The sequence below is a fragment of the Mastigoproctus giganteus genome, chromosome 12, assembly GCF_048544385.1.
Source record: "Mastigoproctus giganteus isolate SK-2022 chromosome 12, ASM4854438v1, whole genome shotgun sequence".
In the NCBI taxonomy this organism is placed as follows: domain Eukaryota; kingdom Metazoa; phylum Arthropoda; class Arachnida; order Uropygi; family Thelyphonidae; genus Mastigoproctus; species Mastigoproctus giganteus.
Genome location: NC_143586.1, coordinates 121378445 through 121405878, shown reverse-complemented (window position 1 = coordinate 121405878; position 27434 = coordinate 121378445). Strand labels below are relative to the sequence as shown.

The 27434-nt window shown below is 37.4% G+C and overlaps 1 protein-coding gene across 1 annotated transcript; it reads left to right on the top strand.

Moving 5' to 3' along the window:
* The first annotated feature begins 1005 nt into the window (after positions 1 to 1005).
* Positions 1006 to 26946, top strand: LOC150077379 (F-box/LRR-repeat protein 12-like). Its single transcript, XM_090385881.1, has 2 exons — positions 1006 to 1332; positions 25995 to 26946. The coding sequence occupies exons 1-2, from the start codon at positions 1169 to 1171 to the stop codon at positions 26944 to 26946; spliced, it is 1116 nt and encodes a 371-aa protein (XP_090242007.1). The 5' UTR covers positions 1006 to 1168.
* The last annotated feature ends 488 nt before the right edge of the window (positions 26947 to 27434 follow it).

Sequence of the window (27434 nt, the reverse complement as noted above, 5' to 3'; positions counted from 1 at the left end):
TAGCCTTTCTTGCACCATGCGGCCATTACTAATATTAATATATTATTGTCATTTTTTGTGATTAATATTATTATTCACATGCTTTCCTAATATTCAAATAAAGATAATAATCAATAAAACATTGATCAATCAATAAAACAATAATCGATAAAAAATTTGCGTGTATAAAGTGTTCCTAGGTCTATCTAAAAAAAAAAAAAAAATTCAAACACCTGACCCCATGCCCCCCCACGATGATACCTGGATACGCCACTGCCACACCTGATGGAAAAGGCCCGAGTTCGAATCCTGTAGATGACGCGAGGGATTGTAATGGGCTTTTTTCACTGAGCGGTTGAGTAAGTCGGTCTCAGGATAGATAGCAAGGTTTTTTTTACACCAGAAACTGGGTTTTTTTGGTTCAGCAATACAGGCAAATCGATCAAAGAACACAGGCAATTTGCAGACACATTACATAAATGGGTATATAAAAGAAATTCTGGGTATATAAAAAAAAAAAAAGTGACCCCAATAAAGTAATGTGAATTTATAATTGCCAAGCCCATAATCTGGTGAGTATGGGCTTGGCATACCCATGGGTTCTGAGCTGGATATCATTATTCTTCTCTTTCTTGATGATTCCTTTCTACTTATCTCTCTCTTAGGGTAACTCGGGAATTTTTTTTTTATTTTTTATTTTTGGCTGGTGTAGCATAAGCCTCAGGCTTCCTTGCACCATATAGCTAAATAATAATAATAATAATAATAATAATAATAATAATAATAATAATAATAATAATTTGTGTATGAATGTAAAAAAGAACATTTTTTTTATTAATTAAATTGTGTGGGTAACAGAATTATATTGTACTGTATTAAATTTCACAGTAGGTGTCGTTGGTTTAAGTGGGAGGCACGCTAAATTTCGAATTGAATGGTTGGGTATAGCAGCAGGTTTTTTTTTTTTTTTTCTTCAATCTTCCACATTTTAAGGAAATGTGACATATAATCAGGTGCCTAATACAATTAAAACAGCTTGCTGTGGTTTCTGTAGAAGTCGTGTCTAGAATCATTTAAATGGGAAACACCTTTTGTTGTTTGAAGAAAGGAAACAGTAATTTACTGGTCATGATGTGAAGCGTAATGATTTAAAATCAGTGTTCAGTTTCGAAAATGTAGTGATTTGCTTATGATGGCCACTGGTTCGAAAACAAAATCTGTAAAGAAAAATCGCTTTGGCACTGGTGCAGAAGAAGAAAATCCAAAAACCATATCTTGTAGTTTACTCCCTGATAGTATTTTGCTGGAAATATTCCACTATCTGAACTATAAAGATATATGTAAAGCTTCCCAGTAAGTAGAAATGCGTGTGTGTAGGGGAGTTAAAATTGCATTGCTTTGGAATTTTATTATGCTTAACTTTTGTAATAATTTGATATTTTATTTTCATGTTTATAGTTGGTCTCTTCGTGAAAGTGACAGAATAGAGCCTTGTTGATTGTTTTGATAAATACATTTGTTTTTGTACTCAGTACACTTATCACTTTGCCAGAACGGTTTACATCCTCACCCCAACTATTAAAACTGTTGATACACTAGTGCTAAGTTGTCTCCAGCCAATTTTCACTGGTTACCTAGAACGAGTTGATAAAAGTTTTGAAAAATAAATACTGTTGATATTAACCTTTTGATTGTTATGTGATGTGTGGCAGACAGTTTATTTTGTTTTATTCTTATTTTTTAAAAAGTAATTGAAGTAAATATCTTTCCATATACTTTTCCCTACCAGTATTCACTAAAAATGAGGATATAGTATTTTCTGTTTTAGTTTCGATTTACTAGAGATTAATTGTTAGTTTGGTGTTTAAGAGATGCTATGCAAGAAATTGCATTTCACTTTCTTAAATTAGCTGTTGAAATTGTACTCACGGAAACCATAATTCTTCCCCCCCCAAATCAGGCTCAGTGAGGATATGAATTACTGACAAATAATAAATATATCTGCACTAACACCATTTTACAGTTTTGTTCTCTGTATCCATTGTGGTTTTCCTGGAAATTGCTTCTATTTTTTTTTTTTTTTTTTTTTTTTTCCGTCAAGGGATGTAATGCTTTCCAGGTAAAGTAAATTGAATGAAGTGATTATAATAGTAGAAGTAGAAGTAGTAATGGCAAATGATGCAAGAAAGCAAGCTTATATAGCATCTGCCAAAAAAAAAAAAAAAAAAAAAATGCATACACAGTTCACCCAGCCATGCCCTTCAAGAATTTATCTAGTTCTTTGTTGAATTTATTCAAGCCATCCATTTCCACAACAGATGGAAGCCTGTTATTCCAATAATCAACCACCTGCTGGCCGAAGGCAAACTTCTTAATATCTGTCCTGCAACCATCCTTTCTCAACTTGAATTTATGCATGCTCGTGTGCAGTCTCATGTGGAAGAATGACATTAACGTTCAGCTTACTCAATCCATTCAAGGCTTTAAACACCTCAATCAGATCTCCCTGTAGGTGTGTAGTCTCAAGTTGCTGCAATTTGCAGAACAGTTTGCAGCCTTTATAGATAAGATGACCCTTTTGTTCCCTTCACCAGTCTGGTCACCTTTCTCTGCATCCATTCCAGCAAATCTACATCATTCATAAAGTGAGGCCTCTAGACCTGTATACAGTACTCAAGATGCGGCCAAACCTTGGCCTAATATAAAGGGATAATTACCTCCTTATCATACTAGCATAGTTTCTGAATATCATTGACAACACCTGATCAGCTGTCCTGGCACATGTTTGACTGCACTTTCCCCTAAGTCTTTTTCATGTTCCACTACCCAGAGTGTATTACCACAGAAATGATAAGTTACTCTGAGGTTACCGCTAATCATATGCAGTACCTTGCATTTGTCAATGTTACACTTCAGCTGCCATTTCTCAGCCCATCGACTCAATTTGTCTAGATCTTGTTGCAGTAGCTCACCCTGATGAGTGCCAACCTTTGTATCATAGGCAAACTTAGACGTTAAGCCTGATATACCTTCAGCAGTATCGTTGATAAATATTGAAAACGATAATGGACCTATTATTGTTTTCAATGAAAACAATAATCCCTTTATCCATAGCAGTAACTTGCCCTTAATGCTATATTGCTTCAGTTTGCAAAGCAACTTTTATGTGCAACAGTATCAAAAGCTGTCATGAAATCAAAGTATATGTTAAAATTATTTTTTGCATCCAGTAGTAACCTGTCAGATTGATTAGACGACTGCCCTCTAACAAATCCATTGCAGTATAATTGCATGCATGTCCAGTAGATCCTGCATTACTTCTTTAACTAGTGATTCCATTATTTTCCCTAGTCAGTAATTCAGACTTGTTAAGCTAACAGATCTGTAATTACTTATGTTGCCTTTTGATCCCCCTTTATGAATTGGGGATACATTCATCTCCAGTCCATAAGAATCTTCCCTGTATCCAAGGATGCTCTCATAATTGTGGCTAAGGGAGGCAGCAAAAGAAGTCGCTTATCTCCTTTGCTGCCTCCCTTAATATAATTGGATAGATTCCAAACAGCTAGGTGCCTGTTTTATGTCCATCTTCAACAATTTCTTCTCTACTTTCTTTTCAGTTATCACAAAGTCAGTTAACTCCTAGTTAGTATTTGATAAACTTCTGGTATCCAGTTTTCTAAAGAATTCCTCATGTGTGAATGTAGGTGCAAAATACCTAGTCATTTTTCCACAACCTGAGCAACAGTTAACACTTAGACATCATGTGGTCCAATGTGATTCAACCTCTTCCTTCTGCTGTTAATATAAGCATAAAGTCTTTGCAGCTTTTTTTGCTTTCTTTGCCAGAGACTTCTCATAATCTGCTTCAGCTTGCCTAACTTCCTTTGTGACTTGATTGCAAACTAATTTATATCTACCATAAGCTTCTGTATCACCTGATAATTTATTCATCTGTATCATCTGATAATTTATTCATCCTATGCACTTTTCTTCTCTGTTATGTGTCTCAATACAGTAATACTCCGACTTACGCGAACTCGGAGTTACGCGGTTCTTGATTTTTTTTGTTTGGCAACACTGCCGCCCACTATCTTCAAGGTCGTTTTTCATATGCTATCGATATACGGTGCGACGGCGGAGAGTGAGAGCGAAAGATGAACAAAATTCAACTTTGCCGCCGCATGAGCTGCACACATATACAAGAATTTGCATTCCAACTGTCATATTTATATATGTGCGTTCGAATTCGTGCTGAACTTTTGTCGGAAATTACATCGTTTTCACGAATAAAAAAACTTTCCAGGCTTTAAGGTTGCCAAAGACCGATTGACAATGATGGTCGGTGGGAATGCAGCTGGTGACTGCAAGTTAAAACCTCTCTTAATTTATCGCTCCGAAAACCCAAGAGTTTTAAAAAATATATCTAAAATTAGCTTACCAGTGATTTGGAAGTCAAATCATAAAGCTTGGGTGACAGCTTCCGTTTTTGAGGACTGGTTTGGTCACTACTTCATACCCGAAGTCGAACATTATTGCAAGTCTAAACAGATTCCATTTAAATTGATCCTTCTTATTAACAATGCACCCGGTCACCCTCCTGCCACCCTGATTAATTTCGACCGACGTGTGAAAGTTGTGTTTTTTCCCCCAAACACAACCAGCTTGCTTCGACCGATGGACCAGGGAGTCATCAAAACATTCAAGGCATACTACACGAAGCGTTCGTTTGCACGTCTGAATGAAGCTATGAGACAAAATAGTGAGATATGATCTGTTAAAGACTTGGAAACAATTCAATGTTTTAGATGCCGTAAGAATCATTGAAGAATCTTGGGATGAAATTCACAAAAAAACATCGAATGGTGTCTGGAAGAAACTTTGTCCATTTTTTTTCAAAAACGAGACAAAAACAACGCCAGAAACTGATCATGTCACTCATATGATAGAAGTTGTTAATCTTGCCAGGCAATTAGATTTGGAAGTCAATGGTGATGATGTCATCGAGCTGTCGGATTCACATAGTGACTCAAACTGCAATTGTATAACCAACTGTATAAATAACTGCAATTTTATTAAATATTTTTCTTTTAAACAATGAATGAGCTCATAGAGATGCGTGAGCAAAACGTCACTGAATTATCCGACACTTCAGACCCAGTTCCACCAGAAGAGCACATGACAATTGCAAGCTTGACAGGTCTCAGCTCAATTGAAAAGGGCTTAAAAATTTTAGAAAACATAGACTCCAACGAAGAACGCGTTATAGCTACAAAGCAAGGAATAAAAAATTATTAGCTTGCTACAAAGAAATTCTGTGTGAAAAAAAGAAGGCGCTGTGTCGTCAGACGAATTTGTTAGATTTTATGAAGCCATCGACATCGAAATAACTTTTTTACGAAACTCATTTATTTTTTTAATACATAATTTGTATTAATATGTATAAATAACTGCATTTTATTAAATATTTTTCTTTTAAACTAGTGTTTTTGTTAGTCCTTGGTCCCAAAACAAAATTTATATTATTTATATTTATATTTGTCGGGGTACAAAATTTAAGTTGTACCCCGACTTACACGAATTCGACTTAAGCGATTTTCATCGGACCCACCTATCGCGTAACTTCGGGGTATTACTGTAGTTCATCTGATGTCGACTGGGCTAGCCGGGTGGGTAAAGTGCCTGCCTGGCAACCCAAAGGTCGCGGGTTCGAATCCCGCCTCGGGCTTGGACAAGAGTAGAAAATGCAAAAACCTTGGGAGGTGCAATATGGACACAGAAGGCGATGTGCCAACAACTAACAAAAAAAAAAAAAAAAAAGTTCGTCTGACATCCATTTAGATCTAAGGTTGAACAGTATTTCTTCGTTGTTATGAAAAGCCTAGTAACTTCTTTGATTACTTCCTGAATAGTTCCCATTTAGAATTTGCTGATGGTAACATCATCACTGCACAGTATTGAAAACTGTCTGAGACCCCTGTAGTCACTCTTTCAAAGGCAAAAGCCTTTCCCTTTACCCTTCACAGTAGTTATGTCTTTAATTAACCCATTAATACCTGTGAAAAAACTACCAATCAAAACCCATTTCGCTCAATATTATGATGAGATTATAAGTCAAGGAAACAAACAATACCAAAATTTCAAAGAAAATATATTTATTTTTTTAGCAAAACAGGTGTCCTCAAATGGGGAAGTTAGGCAGATAAGTGGTGTTTATTGAAGTAGCCAGGTTAGCAAAACAGGTGTCCTCAAATGGGGAAGTTAGGCAGATAAGTGGTGTTTATTGAAGTAGCCAGGTGGGGAAGTGAATATTTGGCAATATTATAAAATTTTCTCTGTTATTTATAAATTGACTTAAGTGATCCAGAGTAAAAATTAATTGCATAATTTAACATTATATGGTCCTGTCGCATTGACCTTAATCGCATAGTATGTTCAAATTAATATTTATAGAGATCAGTGAGCAGTACCATATGGTACCACGAGAATCGCTTAAATTTTAACCGGGCGGTGTGCCCATTTGATAGGTCCTGGGGAGAACACTGCCACCTAGCTTTCAGATGACACACACATTTTAATTTTCTATCAAGTTTATATGGAAAGTGGAAAGATGGCCTTCACTAATTTTCATGGAACTTCTGGCTTTTCACTTTTTATTGCTTTTTGTTGATGCAACATCTTCCAAATAACTTTGTACGCTGTTTCGACAAAAATCTAATTGATTCATTTTTATCTCTGCTGACATTTGGTACAACTTCAATTAGTGATGGTCATATCTGACATGTATGTAAACAGGACCCACCACCATATCTTACCCCTTATTGCTATCCTGTACAAAGATATACATTGGTCATGGGCATCTACGCCACTCATTCCACTATTGTACGATGCAAATGATGCAGATTGTTCTACTTTGACCTTAGCTTTTGCAGTTTTTGACCAATGTTTTACGTATTGTAATGGTTCAACAAAATCATAATTGGTAAGAATAGAACATACATTGTTATCTTTCCGTTTTATATATAATAAGCTGTTGATGAGATCAAACTTTCGTAAGTACCTCTTTCCATTTTTTTTCATTTCTTTAGATGCCATAATAGGACAGTGTTGAATTTGATTGTCCCTCAGTTCCTGTAGCTCTTATTTTCTTCTTTTTCCAAAATATCATCAACAAGTACGTTGTAAAATAATTGTCGAAGAAAACTATGTGGTTTGATGGATCTGGCATATGTTCCAATAAATCAATAACCACTCTTGCACCTACAGGTATACTCTTCACATTTTTGGTTTCTTTAGTTGGTTTTCTGCAATAGACGCCAAAAGTGTAGCAATACCCAGAAGAACTACTTGCCATCCAAATTTTGTAACCTCACCTCACTGGTTTCCCCTTGATAAATTGTCTGGCTGGATTATGTCCAAAATACTTCATCATTGACTTGTCTATTGACAGATCCTGTGAAAAAAATTTCACTGGCAGAATTGTTTTATGAGCATATTCATTATTAGTCTTAACTTTGTACATTCGATCTTGACACTTTTTCCAATTTCATCATTATTGGCCAGATGTACAAATCTCTATTTCTAGATATCGATCTCTTGACGTGGCATTATAAATGCACAGGACACCCAAATTTGGGTGGGGACAAATGTTTTAAGTCATTTTTCACAGCATCTAACTCACTTGTAAAACAATGTTCATTTGTTCCAATGGTGCATATTCCAGATGTCTTCAGCCAGTTTGCTTTTTCAAAATCAAGTTATACTGTTAAATTGCTACCACTTTTATCTTCTGGAACATCATCTTCTTCCGGGGGAGTAAAACATCTTCGCTGGTATTTCCAAATGAAATTTCCATAGAACCAGGAATTTCTTTTGGAAATGAATTAAGGTCCTGTAAAACATCTTCATCAAACTCTTCACAATCTGTCAACTCGACCAAATTTGGAGGTAATATGTAAATTTCAAAAACCTCATTATCATTAGATTCTTGATTTGCAATGTGTTTGATAGCTTCCTCAAGTATGGTGTATTTCTTCTTGCCATAAAAAATCTTCAACCCCGTTATCACCCGGTTTATGATTCACTATAAACAAAAATAAAACTTATATACAGTAATACCTAACATCCCCGTTTGGGGACGGTAAGATATAAACTAGAAAAAATGTAATAAATGAAATTTTGTTCATACAGCACATATTGTGTCTCTAAATTTGATTGTAAAACAAAGGCAATTAAAAAACACAGTATTAAAAAAAATTTGGTAACTTCCATGAGTCACTAGAAAAATAAATCAGCCTCTTGCGAGATTTACAAGATCGGTATTGAAGACATCTGGCACTGACGGCAGTATGTGAATCACGTCCTGATATTTATAGATAAACAGTATAGAGAAATATTTCATGGAATTGCGACAGTTTCAAAATAACATTTGAATTAGCGTTCCCATACAAGTACACCTGGCACTAATGGGTTAAAGTCACTTTAGTACACTGATTGCTCCCACTCAGTGGGTCTTTTACCTGTAGATTCTTAATGCATGAAGAATCACTGCTTATTACCAGATCAAGAGTATTGCTTCTTCTTGTTTACTATGTAACGTGCTGCTCTAGAAAACAGTCATCCAAGAAATCCACAAGTCTTGCTAGTCTCTGCGTGATCAATTTACAAATTCCCCATTATGAGACATTCTGATCAGCGGACCCACTCTTTTTCTCTGTATAGCTGTTCAGTATACTCATCACAGTCATTAGACCTATAACACACTCCTCTCAATTTTGTTTTCCCAGTGCGTATATCACAGAAGGTTGACTCAACACTGCACTCATCACACGTCAACTGGATACACTGCTTTAGATTTAATATGCTTCTTGACTAAGAGCATAACCCCTCCACCTCTCTTGTCCTGTTTCTCATTCTTGTATGCATTGTACTCCCCATATTCAAATTCATGTCGCTTACGTTACAGTGAAACCATGTTTCTGCTATTCCTAATGTCTGCATTTGATGATTTAATCAGTACATCAAATATATTTACAGTGCTCTTAGCATTAGTGTACATGCACATGTTTTTAGTTCTAATGCAGCCCATGTATTTATTTCTATATACTCTAATTATTATACTATAATAATTATACTGTAATTTCTATAATTATATATACTTATGATTCACAGAGGAGGATCAAAGGGTGACACAAGTAATTACAGACCTGTTAGTTTAACTTCTGTTCCGGGGAAATTAATGGGGGCACTAGTTTAAGAAGGATCATCTATGTAAGACTGCAGTTATAGTTCAGACAGAGCATGAATTTGTTAAGTGGAAGTCTTGTCAGACCAATTGATTGGATACTATGACATGGTCACAAAGGAACTGGATGCAAAAAATAATTTTGATCTCATATACTTGTATTTTAATAAAGCTTTTGATATTTTATTACTGTACTTTTATTTTTAAGGTCAGGTTATGAAATATAACGCAAAATAAAGAAACCATTTTCTTTTTTTCGTAACCAAACCTAAATCAACAGTATAGTAAAAACACAAACTCCAAAAATCTGCTTTTAATAATGAGAAAAAAAAAACATAATGAAGAACATAAAAATTAACAGAATGAAACTTTTATTGATTTAGTTTTCATCAAAAAACCAACAGTTTTATTTTCCTTACAAATTTCTTCTTTTTATTAAGATTGATCGCTACTGTTACCTGTTTACCGTTCATCACAAAACTATTATGCACCGTTCTTTACTCATAAATACACATTATAATGCCAACCAATAGCTTGTCATCTGTTGCGCCCACTACCAATCATTTCATCGTTTGCCATGCCTACCTGTCAATCAATATATCCTTCTCGATTTCGGCTCCAGACAGATAACACCTACAGTCTGTTTACTGAGCGAGCAGCGCTAGAGTCCGGTGTCGGGAAACTTAATTTTTCGCGTAAGTTATCCGACATTTCTCATCATTCTCGTATTGGCTTTCTTTACCTTAGCCCAACATTCTTCTGCAAATGAGGCTGTCAGAACTATGTAGTACTCAAGATGTGGCCTAAACATTGCTTTTTATGATGGGACAATCACCTCTTCGTTACTGATCAGCTGAATTCCTGTATATCATCGACATAATCCCATGAGCTGTCTTAGCAGCCTGACTGCACAATTACCACCAGTTTTTCGTTCACCACTACCTTTAGTCTAGTACCACACAGTTGGTATGTGATCCTACCTAACATAACCTAACCTACTGCTACCTATATACAGTACCTTGCATATATAAATGTTGAACTTCAAAAACTGTCTGTATATTATTTTTAGGTCTTGTTGCAATAGCATACCCTAATTACTATCATTAACCACCCTGCCAGTCATCTACAGACTTAGACATTGATCATCAGCATCATTAGTAATTATAAAAAAACAATGATTGCCCTAGCACCAAACCCTGGGGAATTCCACTAATAACAGTAGTCCAACAAGAGCAGTGCTCATTGATATCCATTCTTTGTCTTCTTCCACACAACTGTCCCTTTATCCACAGAAGCAACTTACCGCTAATGCCACACTATTTCTGTTTGTACAGCAGTCTTTTATATGTGACAGTATCAAAAGCTTTTCTGAAATCTAAGTATATGACGTTGGAATTATTTTTTGCATCCATTTCCTTTGTTACTGTTTCTTAATATATAATCAGATTGGTCAAACAAGATTACCAGTGAAAAGATCCATTATGTGACTGCCTGCATTATTTCTTTAACCAGTGATTCCATTATTTTCTCTGGAACAGAATTAAAGCTTAGAAGGTCTGTAATTACTCACTTCACCCTTTGATCTCTTATTGTGAACTGGGGATGTAATTGCGATCTCCAGCCCATAAGGACCTCCTATTAATCCAAGGATGCACTCATAGATATGGCAAAAGGTGTGCTGCCTCTCTTAATGTACAGCTAGGCCTCGCATAACGCGAGTATGATTAACGTGATATTCAATTAACGCTATTTGAAAAATGATACCACTTTTCACTTTACACGATGCAAATTTCCAGTTAACATGATCTATTTTTTTTTATGCGATAGTTGAAAAGGATTTGAATCGCGGGTTAAGCTTAACCCGAGTCGTACGGTCAGTAAACAAACGTTTGCCTGCTGCCCACCTCGGTGTGTTCCATCAACCATCGGAAGAAGACGTGTTTGTCTCCTGCTAATAAAGTCAATGCAGACTTGCATTTAAAAATTCAAATTTTTAATTCGGCCCTGGAAAGATTGTACAAGGCTCAAGGGGTAGAATTTTTTTCAGCCTGGTCTGTACTTGCTAACAGGAGAGACTGCTTCTACAGGGATGGGATACACTTAAATAGAAAGGGTGCAAGAATGTTTGCTGATGCTATCGAGGCAGTGTTAGGTGGGTCGGAAAACTGCTAGATTGGGGGGATACAAGAACTAATAGAATAACAGTAGCAACTGGCAAAGGTGAAAGTGATTCTTGCACTGCTTCTATTGGAATGAGCTGCAGCCTGGAAAATAATATGCAGGATATTTCAGAGACTGCTGGGAATCATTGGGGTACAAATAAACACATGGGTTGTGTTAGGGTAGCTAAGAAAAAGAACAGGTGCATGTATACTTGCGTGTACCCCAATGCTAGGAGTTTAGTAAATAAATTTGATGAATTTGATGTATTGCTCAAAACATCAAAGGCAAATATTGTGGGGATTTCAGAGACGTGGTGTCACACAGATATAAGGAATGCAGAACTGGAATTTGGGGAGTACAATGTCTACAGACAGGATAGGAAGGGAGGAGGGGTTATGCTATTAGTTAAGAAATACATAAAATCCAAGGAAGTGAAGCCAGTCGACATTGCTGGACAGTGCAGTGTCGAGTCAGTTTGGTGTGACATAAGCATTGGAAGATCAAAATTGAGAGTAGGAGTGTGCTATAGGCCTAATGACTCTGATGAGTATAATAAGAAACTGTACGGGGAAATAGAGTGGGCCAGTAAATCAGAGAGTCTTATAATGGGGGATTTTAATTTCCCAGATATTGACTGGAATTTGGGGGCTGGTCACTCACACACTAGCAAGGCTTTTGTGGATTTATTGGATGATTGTTTTCTACATCAGCATGTTCGGGAGGCAACTAGAGGGAGGAATACTCTTGATTTGATTATCAGTAGTGATTCTTCATGCATTAAGAATCTGCAGGTAAATGAACCAATAGGTGGCAGTGATCACAGTGTGCTGATGTGGGATTTACTGAAAGAGGTAACTACCATTAGGGGTAAAGGGAAGGGTTATTGCTTTCGTAAAGGCGACTACGATGTACTGAGACAGTATTTAAATTCTATACAGTGGGACCAACTGATGATGTTACCTACAGCAAATTCAAAATGGGAAGCATTCAAAGAACTTATCTTGGAAGCTACTAGGCTTAACATACCAACTAAGAAATATTGTTCAAGGTTTAGGCCTAAGTGGATGTCAGATGAACTAATGAGACATATGGCAGAGAAGAAAAATGCATGGGATACATACAAATTAACACGTGGCACAGAAGCCTATGATAGATACAAGTTGATCTGTAACCAAGTTATGCAGGAGGTTAGGAAGGCGAAGGCAGATTATGAGAAATCTTTGGCAAGGGATGCAAAGAAAAACAGCAAAGAGTTCTTTACTTATATAAACTCTAGAAGGAAGGGGATGAATCAGATTGGTCCACTTGATATCGATGGGTTAACTGTTGATGATCCTGCTCAGGTAGCTAACAAACTAAATAAATATTTTGCATCGACATTCACACACGAGGAGTTATTCAGCGAGGGGAATGCCAGAGGTGTATTCAACTTCTGGCATTCAGTAAGCTAGAGAATCTTGTAATACTGAGAGTAAAGTTGAGGAGAAATTGTTGAAGATAAATACAAGAAAGGCACCTGGGGTGGATGGGATCTATCCAGTTATATTAAAGGAGGCAGCAAAGGAAGTAAGCAAACCCTTAGCCATAATTATGAGAGCTTCCTTGGACTCAGGGGAAATACCCATGGACTGGAGATGTTGAAATGTGACCCCAATTCACAAAGGAGGATCAAAGGGTGACACAAGTAATTATAGACCTGTTAGTTTAACTTCTGTTCCCGGAAAATTAATGGAGGCACAGGTTAAAGAAGTACTGCAGGATCATCTAGACAAGACTTCAGTTATAGCTCAGACACAGCATGGTTTTGTTAAGGGGAAGTCTTGCCTGACCAATTTGATTGGATACTATGATGCAGTCACAAAAGAACTGGATGCAGAGAATAACTTTGATATTATATACTTGGATCTTAGAAAGGCTTTTGATACTGTTGCACATGGAAGACTGCTGCACAAATTGGAGCAGTGTGGCATTGGAGGCAAATTGCTGCTATGGATAAAGGGGTGGTTGATGGGGAGAAGACAGAGAGTGGTAATCAATGGACACTGCTCATCGTGGACTAATGTTATTAGTGGAGTCCCTCAGGGTTCAGTATTGGGTCCATTATTGTTTTCTGTATTTATAAATGATATTGATGATGATATATCAAGCTTAATGTCCAAGTTTGCAGATGATATGAAGGTTGGCAGGGTTGTCAAGGACACTACTGACACTATGCTGCTGCAACAGGATCTGGAAAGGTTGAGCAGATGGGCTGAGAAGTGGCAAATGAAGTTTAACATTGACAAATGTAAAGTACTACATATGGGAAACAGCAACCCCAGAGCAACGTATCAACTCTGCGGTACTACACTGCCAGTGGTAGAGAATGAAAAGGACCTGGAGTTAATTGTGTAGGCAGATATGAAGCTCTCTGAGCAGTGCAGACGGGCTGGAAGAGTAGCTCATGGTGTATTGTCGATGATATATAGGAATTTTTGTAGCAGGGATAAGGAGGTGATTATTCCCTTGTATAAGGCAATGGTCAAGCCACACCTAGAGTACTGTATACAGGTCTGGAGGCCTCATTTCAAGAAGGATGTAGAGATGCTGGAACGAGTACAGAGAAGGGCAACAAGATTAGTGAATGGAACAAAGCGTTGCTCTTACGAAGAAAGGTTTAAGTTTTGCAAATTACAGTTTCTGGAGACTAGGCACCGGCGAGGTGATCTGATAGAGGTGTATAAACCCTTCAATGGTTTTGAGCATGCTCAATGCCGATGGGATTCTTCCTCTTGCTCAGAATAATCACCTGAGAAGGCATAAATTCAAATTGAGGAAGGACAGATGTAGGATAGATGTGAGGAAATTTGCCTTTAGCCAGCGAGTGGTTGGTTGGTGGAACAGACTTCCATCCCTTGTCGTGGAAGTTAATAGCCTAAATAAGTTTAAGGCTCAGCTGGACAGGTATTTCGAACGAACAGAGGGGTGAAGTGGAAGTGGTTATTTTTTATTTATTTATTTTTTTTTTGGCTGATGGTGCATAAGCTTGCTTTCTTGCATCAAATGCCTCTACTAATGCTAATGCTAATAAGCCAGATGAAAATGCTACCGCGAAGGAGATAACGGTAAAAGAATTGGATGAAATCTTTCGTATTGCATAGAACCTCAAACAAAAGGTTTGATGTTCTCTGCGATATTTATTTTGCCAGGGCCCAGAGAAGATTGTTGTCGGCTATCGGAAATTGATTGATGAAAAGAGAAAGTCAACACTGTTCAAATATTTCCGCAACAGTAATTTCTTCATTGTGTATTTTATGTCAGAGGTTCCCAAAGTTTCTCGGTTCATGGCACTTTTAATGTCTCAGTAATTTTTTCAAGGCGCACCCAGACCTAAAGAAATACCTAACAGTTTCGTTTAGTAGTTAGGTCCAAACAACTTAATAAGAAATGCTGAAACTGTGAACTACCTCGAGCTAGTAGTTCGCGCGATGTCCAACAGATGTCGGGTATCGCTGTGTTTCCCTCGAAAATTTAAAATATTCCGCGGCGCACAGTTTAAGAACCTCTGTTTTATGCAATAAACATTTAATTCCATAATTATTTTCATTATTTTTTACATTGTATACAGTTAAAAAGTTATTTAAAAGGTATTTTTAAAATTCTTTTGGATTATTTATTATTATTATTTTTTTTCATCTTTGACAATTTCAACTTCTGTTCCATTTTCCTCTCAGTCACAAAATCATTTAGCCTCCTGTAATTTGATATACTTTTGGAATTTACATCCTTAAAAATCCTTGTTGGATGGACAACTTGTGTGATCGAGACAACAGGATTTCCATAACGTTTTTAAATATCCTTGTGTGAATATACATGCAGAATATCTGTTCAGTTTGTTCAAACTGTTCATAAGTGAAAAATTATGCTATTAACAGAGAAGAGTATTCACAAGCCAACACCAAACTACTGACTGAGAATAACAGTTAAATAAGAGTGCATCCAAAATAAATTGAATTATAGATGTTAGTATGAGTGCCACATTAGCATCATAACTCACCACAAACCATGTAACATAAAATAAACTTTCACTAAATAAGTAATAAAGGAAAGAAAAACAGAAAAGAAAAATTCAGTAGAGCAAACAGTGGCTACAGAACATTACCTACTACATGTGAAAACATGATTAGAATATAAAACAAGAATGTGCCAGTTATACAGCAGTAAAGAAAAAAGACCTAGTGCCATCAAGGGACTGCAGCTAAACTTGAATTAATTGACATTTTTGTAAATTATCTTATTTAATATTTTTATTAATTGCCACATTCTTTCTAAATTACTTTAGGAGCACATTCTTTCTGTAACACCCTTTATTTTGATTTATTTCCCCTCCCCTCTTTTCTCCTTGGTTGCTGTAATTATATGCTGGTTTACTTTCTATTGCCACTTACTTGGCTTGCCATACAACTGGCATGTCCTTATTGTTTATCCTAATTACACACTCACTCACTCCAGAAAGGGTTAAGGAATCAAAAATTAACACGAAACATATGAGGTCTGGCAATAAAGTTGCCAGACTGGGGCAACATATGTGGGTTGCAGAGTTTGGAAACTCTGCAACCCACATATTCGAAGTCTTTCTTCATAAGGATGCCCTTTTGCCTATCACACCAGGCGAGTTACCGGTCTTTGCACCCTTTCAAGAAGCTCTATGTCTTTCTTTAGGTGCGGTCTCCATACTTGAAGTATTCCAAGTGTGGTCTAACAAAAGCCTTATATAATGGGATTATCACGTCCCTACCTCTACTTGCAAAAGTTCGATAGATCATCCATAGGACACCATGGGCCTTCCTTGAAACCTGTTTACAATGCTCAGAGAATTTCATGTCTGACCGTATCGTAACGCCCAAGTCCCTTTCCTCTAGTACTGGGTTTAGTTGAACTCCACCAAGTGAATAAGTTATTTTGGGATTACTGTTTCCCAGGTGTAATACCTTACACTTTGTTGGATTAAAGTATAGCTGCCATTTTTCTGACCATTCCTGAAGTGATCATTAACTACTCTACCAATTTTAACATCATCTGCAAATTTAGACATCTTGCCCTCTATCCCTTCATCGATGTTGTTTATGAAAATTAAAAACAACAGTGGTCCTAATACTGATCCTTAGGGAACCCCACTTCTTACATCAACCCCAATCTGAGCAATAGCCATTTATCACAACCCTCTGCCTCCTGCCCTGAAGCCATCCTGCTATCCATCTAAGGATTTTCCTAGTGATTCCAACCTGTTCCAGCTTATAAAGCAACCGCTCATGTGGGACTGAGTCAAAAGCTTTGCTGAAATCTAAATAAACAATGTCGAAATTATTCCCTAAATCCAGCTCGTGAGTGACCCTTTCGAAATAGCAAACCAGATTTGTTAAACATGATTTTCCCTTTACAAAACCATGCTAAGTATCCTTGCCAACCTTGTATATTATATGACATTATGAAATGAAGGGGGGAGGACCTACCATACTTCTTTTCTCATCTCGTCACTAGATTTTTTTTCTTGAAATTCTTTTCCTTATTGCCATTGTTCCACAATATGGTTTGAAACTGTCTTTCATTCCATCTAAGTAAATAAATAAGCAAATAGGAACATTGTTATCGTTTAATAGCTTATTCCATGCATTTGCTACTGTGCTTTGCTTTATTTCATTTCGATTTGAAGCCTTGTTGTAAATAGCAATATGGGCTGCTGTCATTTTTTTCTCTTGTCAGAATCTTCAGTTATTTTCTTTTATGTAAATGTTTACAGCTTAGGATGACTCTGTAATCTTTGCATTGTATGAGAGCTATTGTAAGAAAAGGAATTTGATATTTTCATTGTCACTTGATAAAATTTCATTACAAGGACATGCTTTACCTAACAATAAAAACGCCTTGCCGACCGGGCTAGCCGAGTGGGTAAAGTACCTGCCCGGCAACCCAAAGGTCGTGGGTTCGATTCCCGCCTCGGGCTTGGATCAACGTACTGCAAAAACCTTGTGAGGTGCAATATGGCCACAGAAGCTGATGCGCCAACAACTACCAAATCAAAAAAAAAAAAAAAAAAAAAAACGCCTTAATGCTTTCATTTGTTTCATTTTATTTTTATTTTGAATGATTTTGCTTCTTTTACAGAGTGATCATGAAAGCAACTCTGAAAGAATTTTGAATTGGTATTATTAAATTCTTGTTTAAGGCAAAATCCTTTAATCCTTGAGGTTGTCACGGACGTTCTCTCAGATATGCTAGACAAGCTGTACTTGCTACCTGGGAGTCTAAAACGCTGATGGAACTGATATTCGGGTGACACTCAAGTCAAGTGGACCCAATTTCGGCGAAGTCCGGACGGTCTGTGACAGCCAAATCCTCTGCTTGCACCTTCACGATGGTGGGACTGTTAGTAATCCTGGGTATAACCTCCATGCATAAGTACATGGTGAGTGACCACCCAGGTGTGAACCAACATAAACAGGGGTCGAGGTGTGGCGCCCACACCACATGGAGGAACGCCGCCCCTCTATGTTACCAGGCAGTACTAGGTGGTAGATGACTCTCATCAACCGGTGAAATACCACCACTTTGCTTATTGGAGGCTTGAAGTGGTGGAAGCCATGTTTAGTCTCTAGAGATAAGTTCCGGTCAACCCTTCCCTATCTCTACCATCATGCAGTATGATTGATGACTTTTGAGGTTATGATGAACGTCATGGTGAGATCCAATATTCCTTACATTTCGAGGGTACAGCTCTAAAACGGTGTTCGCAGGCCGGCCGCTAGTTAGTACACCGGACTGAACCTATTGGTAACTTTCTAGGAAGCTTCTGGATCAGCTAGTGTATAATCTTGCTACCTCTACTCTGCCAGATAGTGACTGGAGGGAGTCCGAGTAGTGTGTATGCGGGGAGCATTGTCGAGGCCACGTTATGTCAAGGATCTGGGTATATTCTTACCACATGTACGCCATATCCAAAAATTTCATTACTTCATACAGCATGTCCCACCTACTTTTTTTTTACTATTGAATACACCATGAATTGTCAAACTAATAGAGCAAGCTTATCTGCGGAAAAATCTAAACCTCCCAAGGACTTCCTAATTCATTTCACAAATATACGTGGTCTCAATTCTAATCTCAACGATGTCCATTTCCACTTGCAGTCTGCCAAACCCCATGTACTTTTTCTGACAGAATCTCAGTTATCAGTTGATTCATCTACTGCTCATCTCACTGCCCAAATTATTCACTGTATGATTCCTTTTGCCTCAAAGGTGGTACTTGTGCATATGTCCGTTCTGATATTCCCTGTCAGAGACTTGGCAATTTGGAATTTCCTCTCTTTGATCTTCTCTGGCTTAAAATCTCTCTACTTCATTGTGTCAAATTCATCTGTTGTCTCTACTGTTCTCCCAACTCCACTAATCACTTGGAGCTCTTTGACTTCCTCTCTTTGCAACTTGACTTTCTCCAGTCCAACTTTCCTAACAGTGAAGGAATTTTCCTTGGTGATTTTAATGTTCACAACTCCAGCTGGCTTCCGTTTTCTAGTCACACCGACCCAGCAGGTCGAGATGCTGAGGCTTTTGCAATTACTAATGACCTTGCACAGATTGTTCATTTACCTACAAGAATACCGGACAATCCTAATCATACAGCCAATACGCTTGATCTTTTTCTCACAAACAACCCTTCTAAGTACACGGTCGAAGTGAGAGGTCCTTTAGGCACTTCAGATCACAACTTGGTCATTGTCTCTTCTCCAATGGAACCTTTATCTCATGAACCGCCAACTCTTAAACTACCTAGAAACCTTCCGTCTGATCAACGATCACCAGTATGGATTCCGTCAGTGTCGATCCACTGGAGATATTCTGGCTTATGTTACCCATTTATGGACTAATTCAATGGAAAGGTTCGGTGAAACATAAGTAGTTGCTCTTGACATCTCAAAGGCTTTTGATCGTGTTTGGCATAAAGGTCTTCTAAACAAGCTTCCATCTTATGGTTTGCCAACTATTTTTAGTAATTGGTTATCCAGTTTTCTCTCTGATTGCTCACTGAGGGTGATGGTAGATGGCTCTCTGTCTTCCAACTTCTCCACTAATGCCGGTGTCCCCCAAGGTTCAGTTCTTTCCCTCACTCTTTTCCTCTTGTATATCAATGACCTTCTTCCATTGACTGGAAATCCTATCCATAGTTTTGCCGATGATAGCACATTGCATTCAACATTCCATTTTGAGAAACCTTGTACTGCTCAATGAGCTTCAACTTTTCGAAAATCTGCTACCAATTCCTTAAATGCCGATCTTCAGGTAATTCTCCAGTGGGGCAAAGGCAACTTAGTTGATTTCAACCCTTCTAAAACTCAGTCTTGTCTTATATCTCGCAAAAAGGATTCTTCTGCTCCTATGCTTATCTTTAGTGACACTCTGATTTCTAGGAAAAATGATATCTCTTTTGGGGATTACCCTGACTTCTAATCTCTCTTGGCACAAGCACATTACAAATATTGCTTCCTCTGCATCTAAAAGACTTGGTTTTCTCTTTCGCTCTCGGCGTTACTTTTCTTCCAAACAGCTGCTCACTCTGTATAAATCACAAATCCACCTTGCCATGGAATATTGTTCCCACATCTGGGGTGGTGCCCCCAAAACCCCCCTCAGGCTTCTTGATTCCATTCAGAAGAGGGCAGTTAGGTTAATTAATGATTCATCTCTAACAGAGTCTCTACACTCGCTTTCTCATAGACGCACTGTTTCTGTTGCATGCCTCTTCTACAGATACTTCCATGGGCACTGTTCTTCTGAATTGGCTTCTATAATTTTTGCTCTCTCTTTCAAAACAGTCCGAACACGTGCCGCCACTAGCCTACATCCATTTACTGTCCAACTTCAAACCCACAGAACCAACTTTTCATCTTCCTCATTTATTCATGCAACTGCCGTTTTCTGGAACAACCTTCCTTCATACGTATTTCCTGAAAATTACAATCTACAGAAGTTCAAGTCCAATGTCAACAAATATCTTCTTTTGTCTTCTTAACCTCAAACCCAAGCACGGTACTAAGTACTATAGGTTCTAATACCTCTCGTGTTTGTGGTTCACATAAAAAAAAAAAAATCTCTGTTTGTAATAAGGAAAGCAGAAAAGAAGGCTGTCTCAGTTAGTGAAGTTTGTTTTTTCTAATCTACTGGCATTAGCATATGATGCAAGAAAGCAAGCTTATACAGCATTAGCCAAAAAAAAAAAAAAAAAAAAAAAAAACACCATTTCTCCTATCCATTGGACAAAGGTTTGTCCAATTCTCCTTTGAATTTATATAAGCTATCAACTTGACAATGGCAGATGGAAGTTTGTTCCAGCAATCAACTACCTGTTGCCTAAAGGTAAATTTCTGTACATCTGTTCTACAACTGTCTTTCCTCAATTTGAATTTATGCCCTCCCATGTTCACAATCTGAGCAAGAGGAAGAATCCCATTAACACTGAGCCTGCTCTAAACCATTCAAGGTCTTATACACCTCAGTCAGATCACCTCGCAGGTGCTAGTCTCCAGACATTGCAATTTGCAGAATTTAAGCCTTTCTTGATAAGAGCACCCCTTTGTTCCCCTCGCCAATCTTGTAGCCTTTCTCTGTACTCGTTCTAGCAACTCTACATCCGTCTTAAAATTGAGGTGTCGAGACCTGTACACAGTACTCAAGGTGTGGCCTGACCATTGCCTTATATAAAGGGATAATCACCTCCTTATCAATTCTAGCAAATTAGCATTACTAAAGGCATATGATGCAAGAAAGCAAGCTTATGCAACATCAGCCAGAAAAAAAAATAAAAACTTCCATTTCACCCCTCTGTTCGTTCGAAATACCTTAAATACCTTCCAGCTGAGCCTTAAATTTATTTAGGCTATCAACTTCCACAACAAGGGATGGAAGTCTTTTCCACCAACCAACTACCCGCTGGCTAAAGGCAAATTTCTGCACATCTGTCTTTCCTCAATTTGAAATTATGCCCTCTCAGGTGATTATTCTGAGCAAGAGGCAGAATCCCATCAGCATTGAGCATGCTCAAACCATTCAAGGCTTTATACACCTCAATCAGATCACCTCGCCGGTGCCTAGTCTCCAGACACTGTAATTTGCAAAACTTAAGCCTTTCTTCGTAAGAGCAACCCTTTGTTCCCTTCACTAACCTTGTTGCCCTTCTCTGTACTCGTTCCAGCAGCTCTACATCCTTCTTGAAATGTATACAGTACATTTCAAGGCGTGACCTGATTACAGTACTCAAGGTGTGACCTGATTACAGTACTCAAGGTGTGACCTGACCATTGCCTTATACAAGGGAATAATCACCTTCTTATCCCTGCTAGAAAAATTTCTGTATATCATTGATAAGACACCATGAGCTACTCCTTCAGCCCGTCTGCACTGCTCAGAGAACTTCATATGTGCCTGCACAATTACCCCCAGGTCCTTTTCATTCTCTACCACTGTCAGCGTAGTACCACAGAGTTGATACGTTGCTCTGGGGTTGCTGTTTCCCATATGTAATACTTTACATTTGTCAACGTTAAACTTCATTTGCCACCTCTCAGCCCATCTGCTCAAACTTTCCAGATCCTGTTGCAGCAGCATAGCGTCAGTAGTGTCCTTAACAACCCTGCCAACTTTTGTATCGTCTGCAAATTTGTACATTAAGCTTGATATACCATCATCAATATTATTTATAAATACAGAAAACAATAATGGACCCAACACTGAACCCTGAGAGACTCCACTGATAACATTAGTCCATGATGAGCAGTGTCCATTGATTACCACTCTGTCTTCTCCCCCTCAACCAATGATATACTTGAAAAATTGATATACTATTGCCGTACTTAGATGAATCCAAATATAAAAGCTGTTGAAATTAGTAGTATTGTGGAGTTGAGAAGACAAAGTACTTGTTGATATCAGATGAATTTTTGTAGATAGTCATTTTCAGGAAATTTGTCCCAAAGAATAGAACCTTCTTCTGCTCTTTGGGAAACAGTGAGTTTCAAATTTGAATTGTGAATGAAGGTCGAATAGCTGATGCATGTGTTAATATTAGTTTAAAGAAAACACGGCTGATAGAAACGTCGGTAGGAAAGCTAGGCATCAGGTGTGTGTGTGTGTGTGTGTGTGTGTGTGTGTGTGTGTGTGTGTGTGTGTGTGTGTGTGTGTGTGTGTGTGTGTGTGTGTGTGTGATCAATTAATGTGACTGCTCTTTTGGATAGAATCTAAGAACTTTTTGAGAATGCTACCCCACATGGGGGAATATTTTGTGGTAGGTTGGATATATGATTTGTACAGATTCAGTTGTTTAGAGGAAAAGCAACACCAAGAGCAAAGGGGGAAAAAAAAAAAAAAACCTAGTTAATCATGCATGTTACACACTCCTAATCAGCCTGTGCATAATTTTATTTCCGCAGTATCACAATATGTATTTATCATTTTGATTTCTCTGTTTTGTATCCATTAAAAGAAATGTTTCGCTTTTAAAAAAAAAAATTATTCAAAGTGGATACGAATAAAAAAAAAAAAAATAACAAATATTGATCAGTCAGTCCTCTTTTGGATAGTTGGTGGCTGTACAAAGGTACAAAAAAAATTCATTTAAAAATAATTTGAAAAAGATTAGCATTAGTTGAGACATATGATGCAGGAAAGCAGCTCATGCAGTATCAGCCAAAAAAAAAACCCTCCCATCTATTCACTCCAAATGCCTGTCCAGCTCAGCCTTAAATTTATTTAAGCTATCAACTTCCACAACAAGAGATGGAAGTCTGTTTCAGTAATCAACTATCTGCACATCTATTCTATACCTGTCTTTCCTCAATTTAAATCTATGCTCCCCCCCCCCAGGTTGTTAATCTGAGCAAGAAGAAGCATACCGTCAACACTGAGCTTGCGCAACCCATTCAAGGGCTTAATCACCTCAATCAGATCAGCTTGCATGTGACTAGTCTCCAGTAGCTGCAATTTGCAGAACTTTTTTAAGCCTTTCTTGGTAAGAATGCCCATTTGTTCCCCTCACCCATCTTGTTGCCCTTCTTTGTACTCATTCTAGCAACTCTACATCCTTCCTAAAATGAGGCCTCCAGACCTGTACACAGTACTCAAGGTGTGCCCTGACCATTGCCTTGTACAACAGGATAATCACCTCCCTGTCCTTGCTAGCAAAATTCCTATATATCATTGACAAGAATCCACGACCTGCTCTTTCAGCACCTCTACACTGCACGCAAACTTCATATCTGACTGCACAGTAACCCCCAGGTCTTTTTTACTTCCTTGAGTGTAGTACCACATAGTTGGTATGTTTCTCTTGGGTTATTGCTACCCATATGCAGTGCTTTGCATTTGTCAATGTTAAACTTCATTGCCACTTCTCAGCCCATTTGACCAAATTATCTAGATTCGGTTGCATCAGCATACTGTCTTTACTGTCGTTAACAATCCTGCCAACCTTTTTATCATCTGCAGACTTGGACATTAAGCCTAATATACCTTCATCAATACCATTGCTGAATACAAAAAACAACGAGCCCAGTACCGAACCCTGGGGAACGCCATTAATAACGTTTGTCCATAAAGAGCTGTGTTCATTGATTACCACTCTGGCTCCCACTAAACCATCTCTTTATCCATTGTAGCAACTTGCCTTTAATGCCATACTGCTCCAATTTGTACAGCAGTCTTCCATGTGCAACAGTCAAAAGCTTTCCTGAAATCAAAATATATGATATCAGAATTATTTTTTGCATTCAGTTCCTTTGTGACCACATCATAGTATCCAATCAAATTAGTCATACAAGACCCCCCTTCCCCTTTAACAAACCCATGCTGTGTCTTAATTATTACTGCGGTCTTGTCTAGATGATCCTTCAGTGCTTCTTTAACTAGTGACTCCATTATTTTCCCCAGAACACAAGTTAAACTAACAGATCTGTAGTTACTTATGTTACTTTTTGAATCCCCTTTGTGAATTGTTGATACGTTTGCACACCTCCAGCCCATGGGGACCTCCCCTGAGTCAAGGAAGTTCTCATAATTATGGCTAAGGGTTTGCTTCCTTTGCTGCCTACTTTTATATAACTGGATAGATCCCATCCACCTCAGGTGCCTTCCTTATATTTAACTTCAACAATTTCTCTTCCACTTTGCTCTGTTATTACAAAATCACTTAGCCCACTGTTAGAATTTGATAAACTTCTGGCATTCCCCCGTGTTGAATAACTCTTCCCAGTATTGTATATATAATCTTCAAACTCCTGAACATGTTTTAGGATTGGATTTTTTACAAAATGTTATATCTAATTGTTGCTCTTTACGAATTCTTTAAATTAGTATTGGCAACATGATGCAAGGAAGTAAGCGCTTATACAAAAACACACACTTCATTGTCCCACTCCTTTCAATAATTTGTCCAAGCCTTCCTTAAATTTATTCATACTACTCCCCTTCACAACATCGAGTAGAAGTTTATTCCAACAATTCATCATTCTTTGATTGAATGTGAATTTATGCATATCTATTCTGAAATCAGAAACAATCATTTATCTGTAGGTAAAAACACCAATCCCCTCCTTACATAGCAGTTCTGAATACCATATTACATTCCCTGATTGCAGTAGTTGTTACATGGGTAAAACTGCTAGAAGGCTACAAGATCAAGTCTCGGAACACGAAAGGGCCCTCTGGTCCACTGACTCCGAACACTCCGCTGTTGCCTAACACTATCGGTCTGAACAGCACGACCTCGATCCCTGACGTGATGTTGAGATTGTTGATCACTCACTTAACTACCACCAACATTCGTGACTTGAAGTGCTACATATAGCCAAATGTAGTTGTCTTCAACCGTAACAGGGGTGTATGTATGCATGCATGCACCCAATTATGGAGCCGATGGCTTTACAATACGACGAACGCTGGCATAAGTCTTGCATACGTAGCTTACATTCTCAGCACCAATTGCCTGATTCTGCCCAGTGACTTTATTATACCTTTCATTATACCTTTCCATATAACGTTCATCAACTTCATGTACACACTTTACTCTGTTTAAAACATGATCACTCCCAGTCTTATATTGATATTCCATACATAATGTTTTTGTATATATAATGTCCAGCTGACATTATATAAACAAAAACATTATATAAGAAGGGGCACATCACCCCGAAAGCACCTGTCTGTTTATGTTTTTGTATCTTAACTTATTTAAAATAAATGTATTAATTTCTGTGTTTTCGGTTGTGGCAATATACTTTATGTAACAATACAGTTGATAAATAAGCAAATGTAATACTTCAAATACAGTTCTATTTTATATACAAAATTGGGGCAACCTGTGAGTGGCAGCGGTCACCTAAATACAGCATTTCATTTAATAGGTTGGTGCCATTGTGAAGTTTTTGTCTAATGCAAACAAACTTCAGTTTATAAGTATAATATAAGAAACAGACATTTTGTGCTTTTATTAATGATATCATTAATTATTAGTTTCATAAACATGAAATTATATGGCTAATTCGTTACAAATTTATTTTTATTAATTATTATTATTTTTATAGGGTATGCAAAATTTGGTACAGGGTGGCACGAGATGATAGCCTTCGAAAAGAGATTAATGTTACTGATACAAGACTCTCAGTGAAACAAGTTTGGAAATTGGTAAGGCATCACTGCATCAGTAGTTTGGAGAAGTTGCATTTGCGTGGTTATGTGCAACTGCTCAAGGCAGGAAAACCCAAATGGAAAAATGCAACTGTATCACAACCATTACTAATGGATCTTCAGAAGCGTTGTTCATTGTTATCTTCATTAACATTGCAAGAAATGTTTTTGGCAAAAGATACTAATAATGTGGGAATCAGTGTGGAAGATTTGCCACAGACACTGACGCATTTGAGTTTAAGGGAGTCTTTTTTACATCCCGATAGGTTCTTTGGCTCAAATCCTAGTGCTTCACTTCCTTGCCTTCAATGTCTAGATTTGGGAAAGGTTACATTGTTTTCTAGTTATGATTTATGCGCAGTAAATACATTTAATACCTTAAAGTCTTTGTATCTTGAGGGTTGTTTTCGAGTGAACAGTGGTGGGATTGATCACGTTATTGATATTCTAAGATATTTACAGATTATTGACGTTGAAGGTACAGATATTTCTGATGATGGCTTGAAATTAATTTTTAATAGATGTATAAATATAAAGGAATTGTTCTTAGGCAATACTGGAATTACTGATCTACCTCTAAAAGAAAAAATAGAAAACAAAATGGCAATGAAACTTCTGTTCCTGAAAAAACTCTGCGTGAGAAATACATCAATCTCTGATGAAGGCATTGCTGCTATAGCTGCAAATACAACCAGTCTAAGGTATTTCTTAGTTAAAAATAGTAAAGTTACAGAAAATGGCATTTCTGCACTAAAACTTTTATATGCAGACTGCCAGACAGATTTCTATGAGACAGAAAGTTCATCCAGTATATCTACTTGTAATCATTATTTTACTAATGAAATTTGAAATCAAATGTAGCTGCAGTATACATCAAGATGTTACTTTTTTTCCCACAAGAGAACTTTAAAAAAATATTTCATGGAAAATTGTGCTTTATTGGTAAGATCTAAAATAATTTTATTATATTGGTGTTTGAAAACATATGTGGCCAGTAATTTTGCCAACTTAAAATCAATTTAAATGTTTTAGAGAATATTATATTATTGATTTGCAGGTTTGCAGATCTACTAATATGCATTTCATTTTGTATAGTTTATGAAATAGTTTTTCTTTGCTCAGCATAGCCATCTTTTAAAACAGTTGGAAAGCAATAGCATATACAGTAAACTGTTGTTACTGTTGTTCTTTTCTTCTCATCCCATGATCAGAAGTGCCAAGATCATAAGAAGTAGTATACATTTTTTAGCGTGTATACAACTCATTTTTAAAATGCTTTCCTGCTTATTTTGCATTGTTTTAAGATTCCAAGAAGAAATAAACCCAGATATAATCCT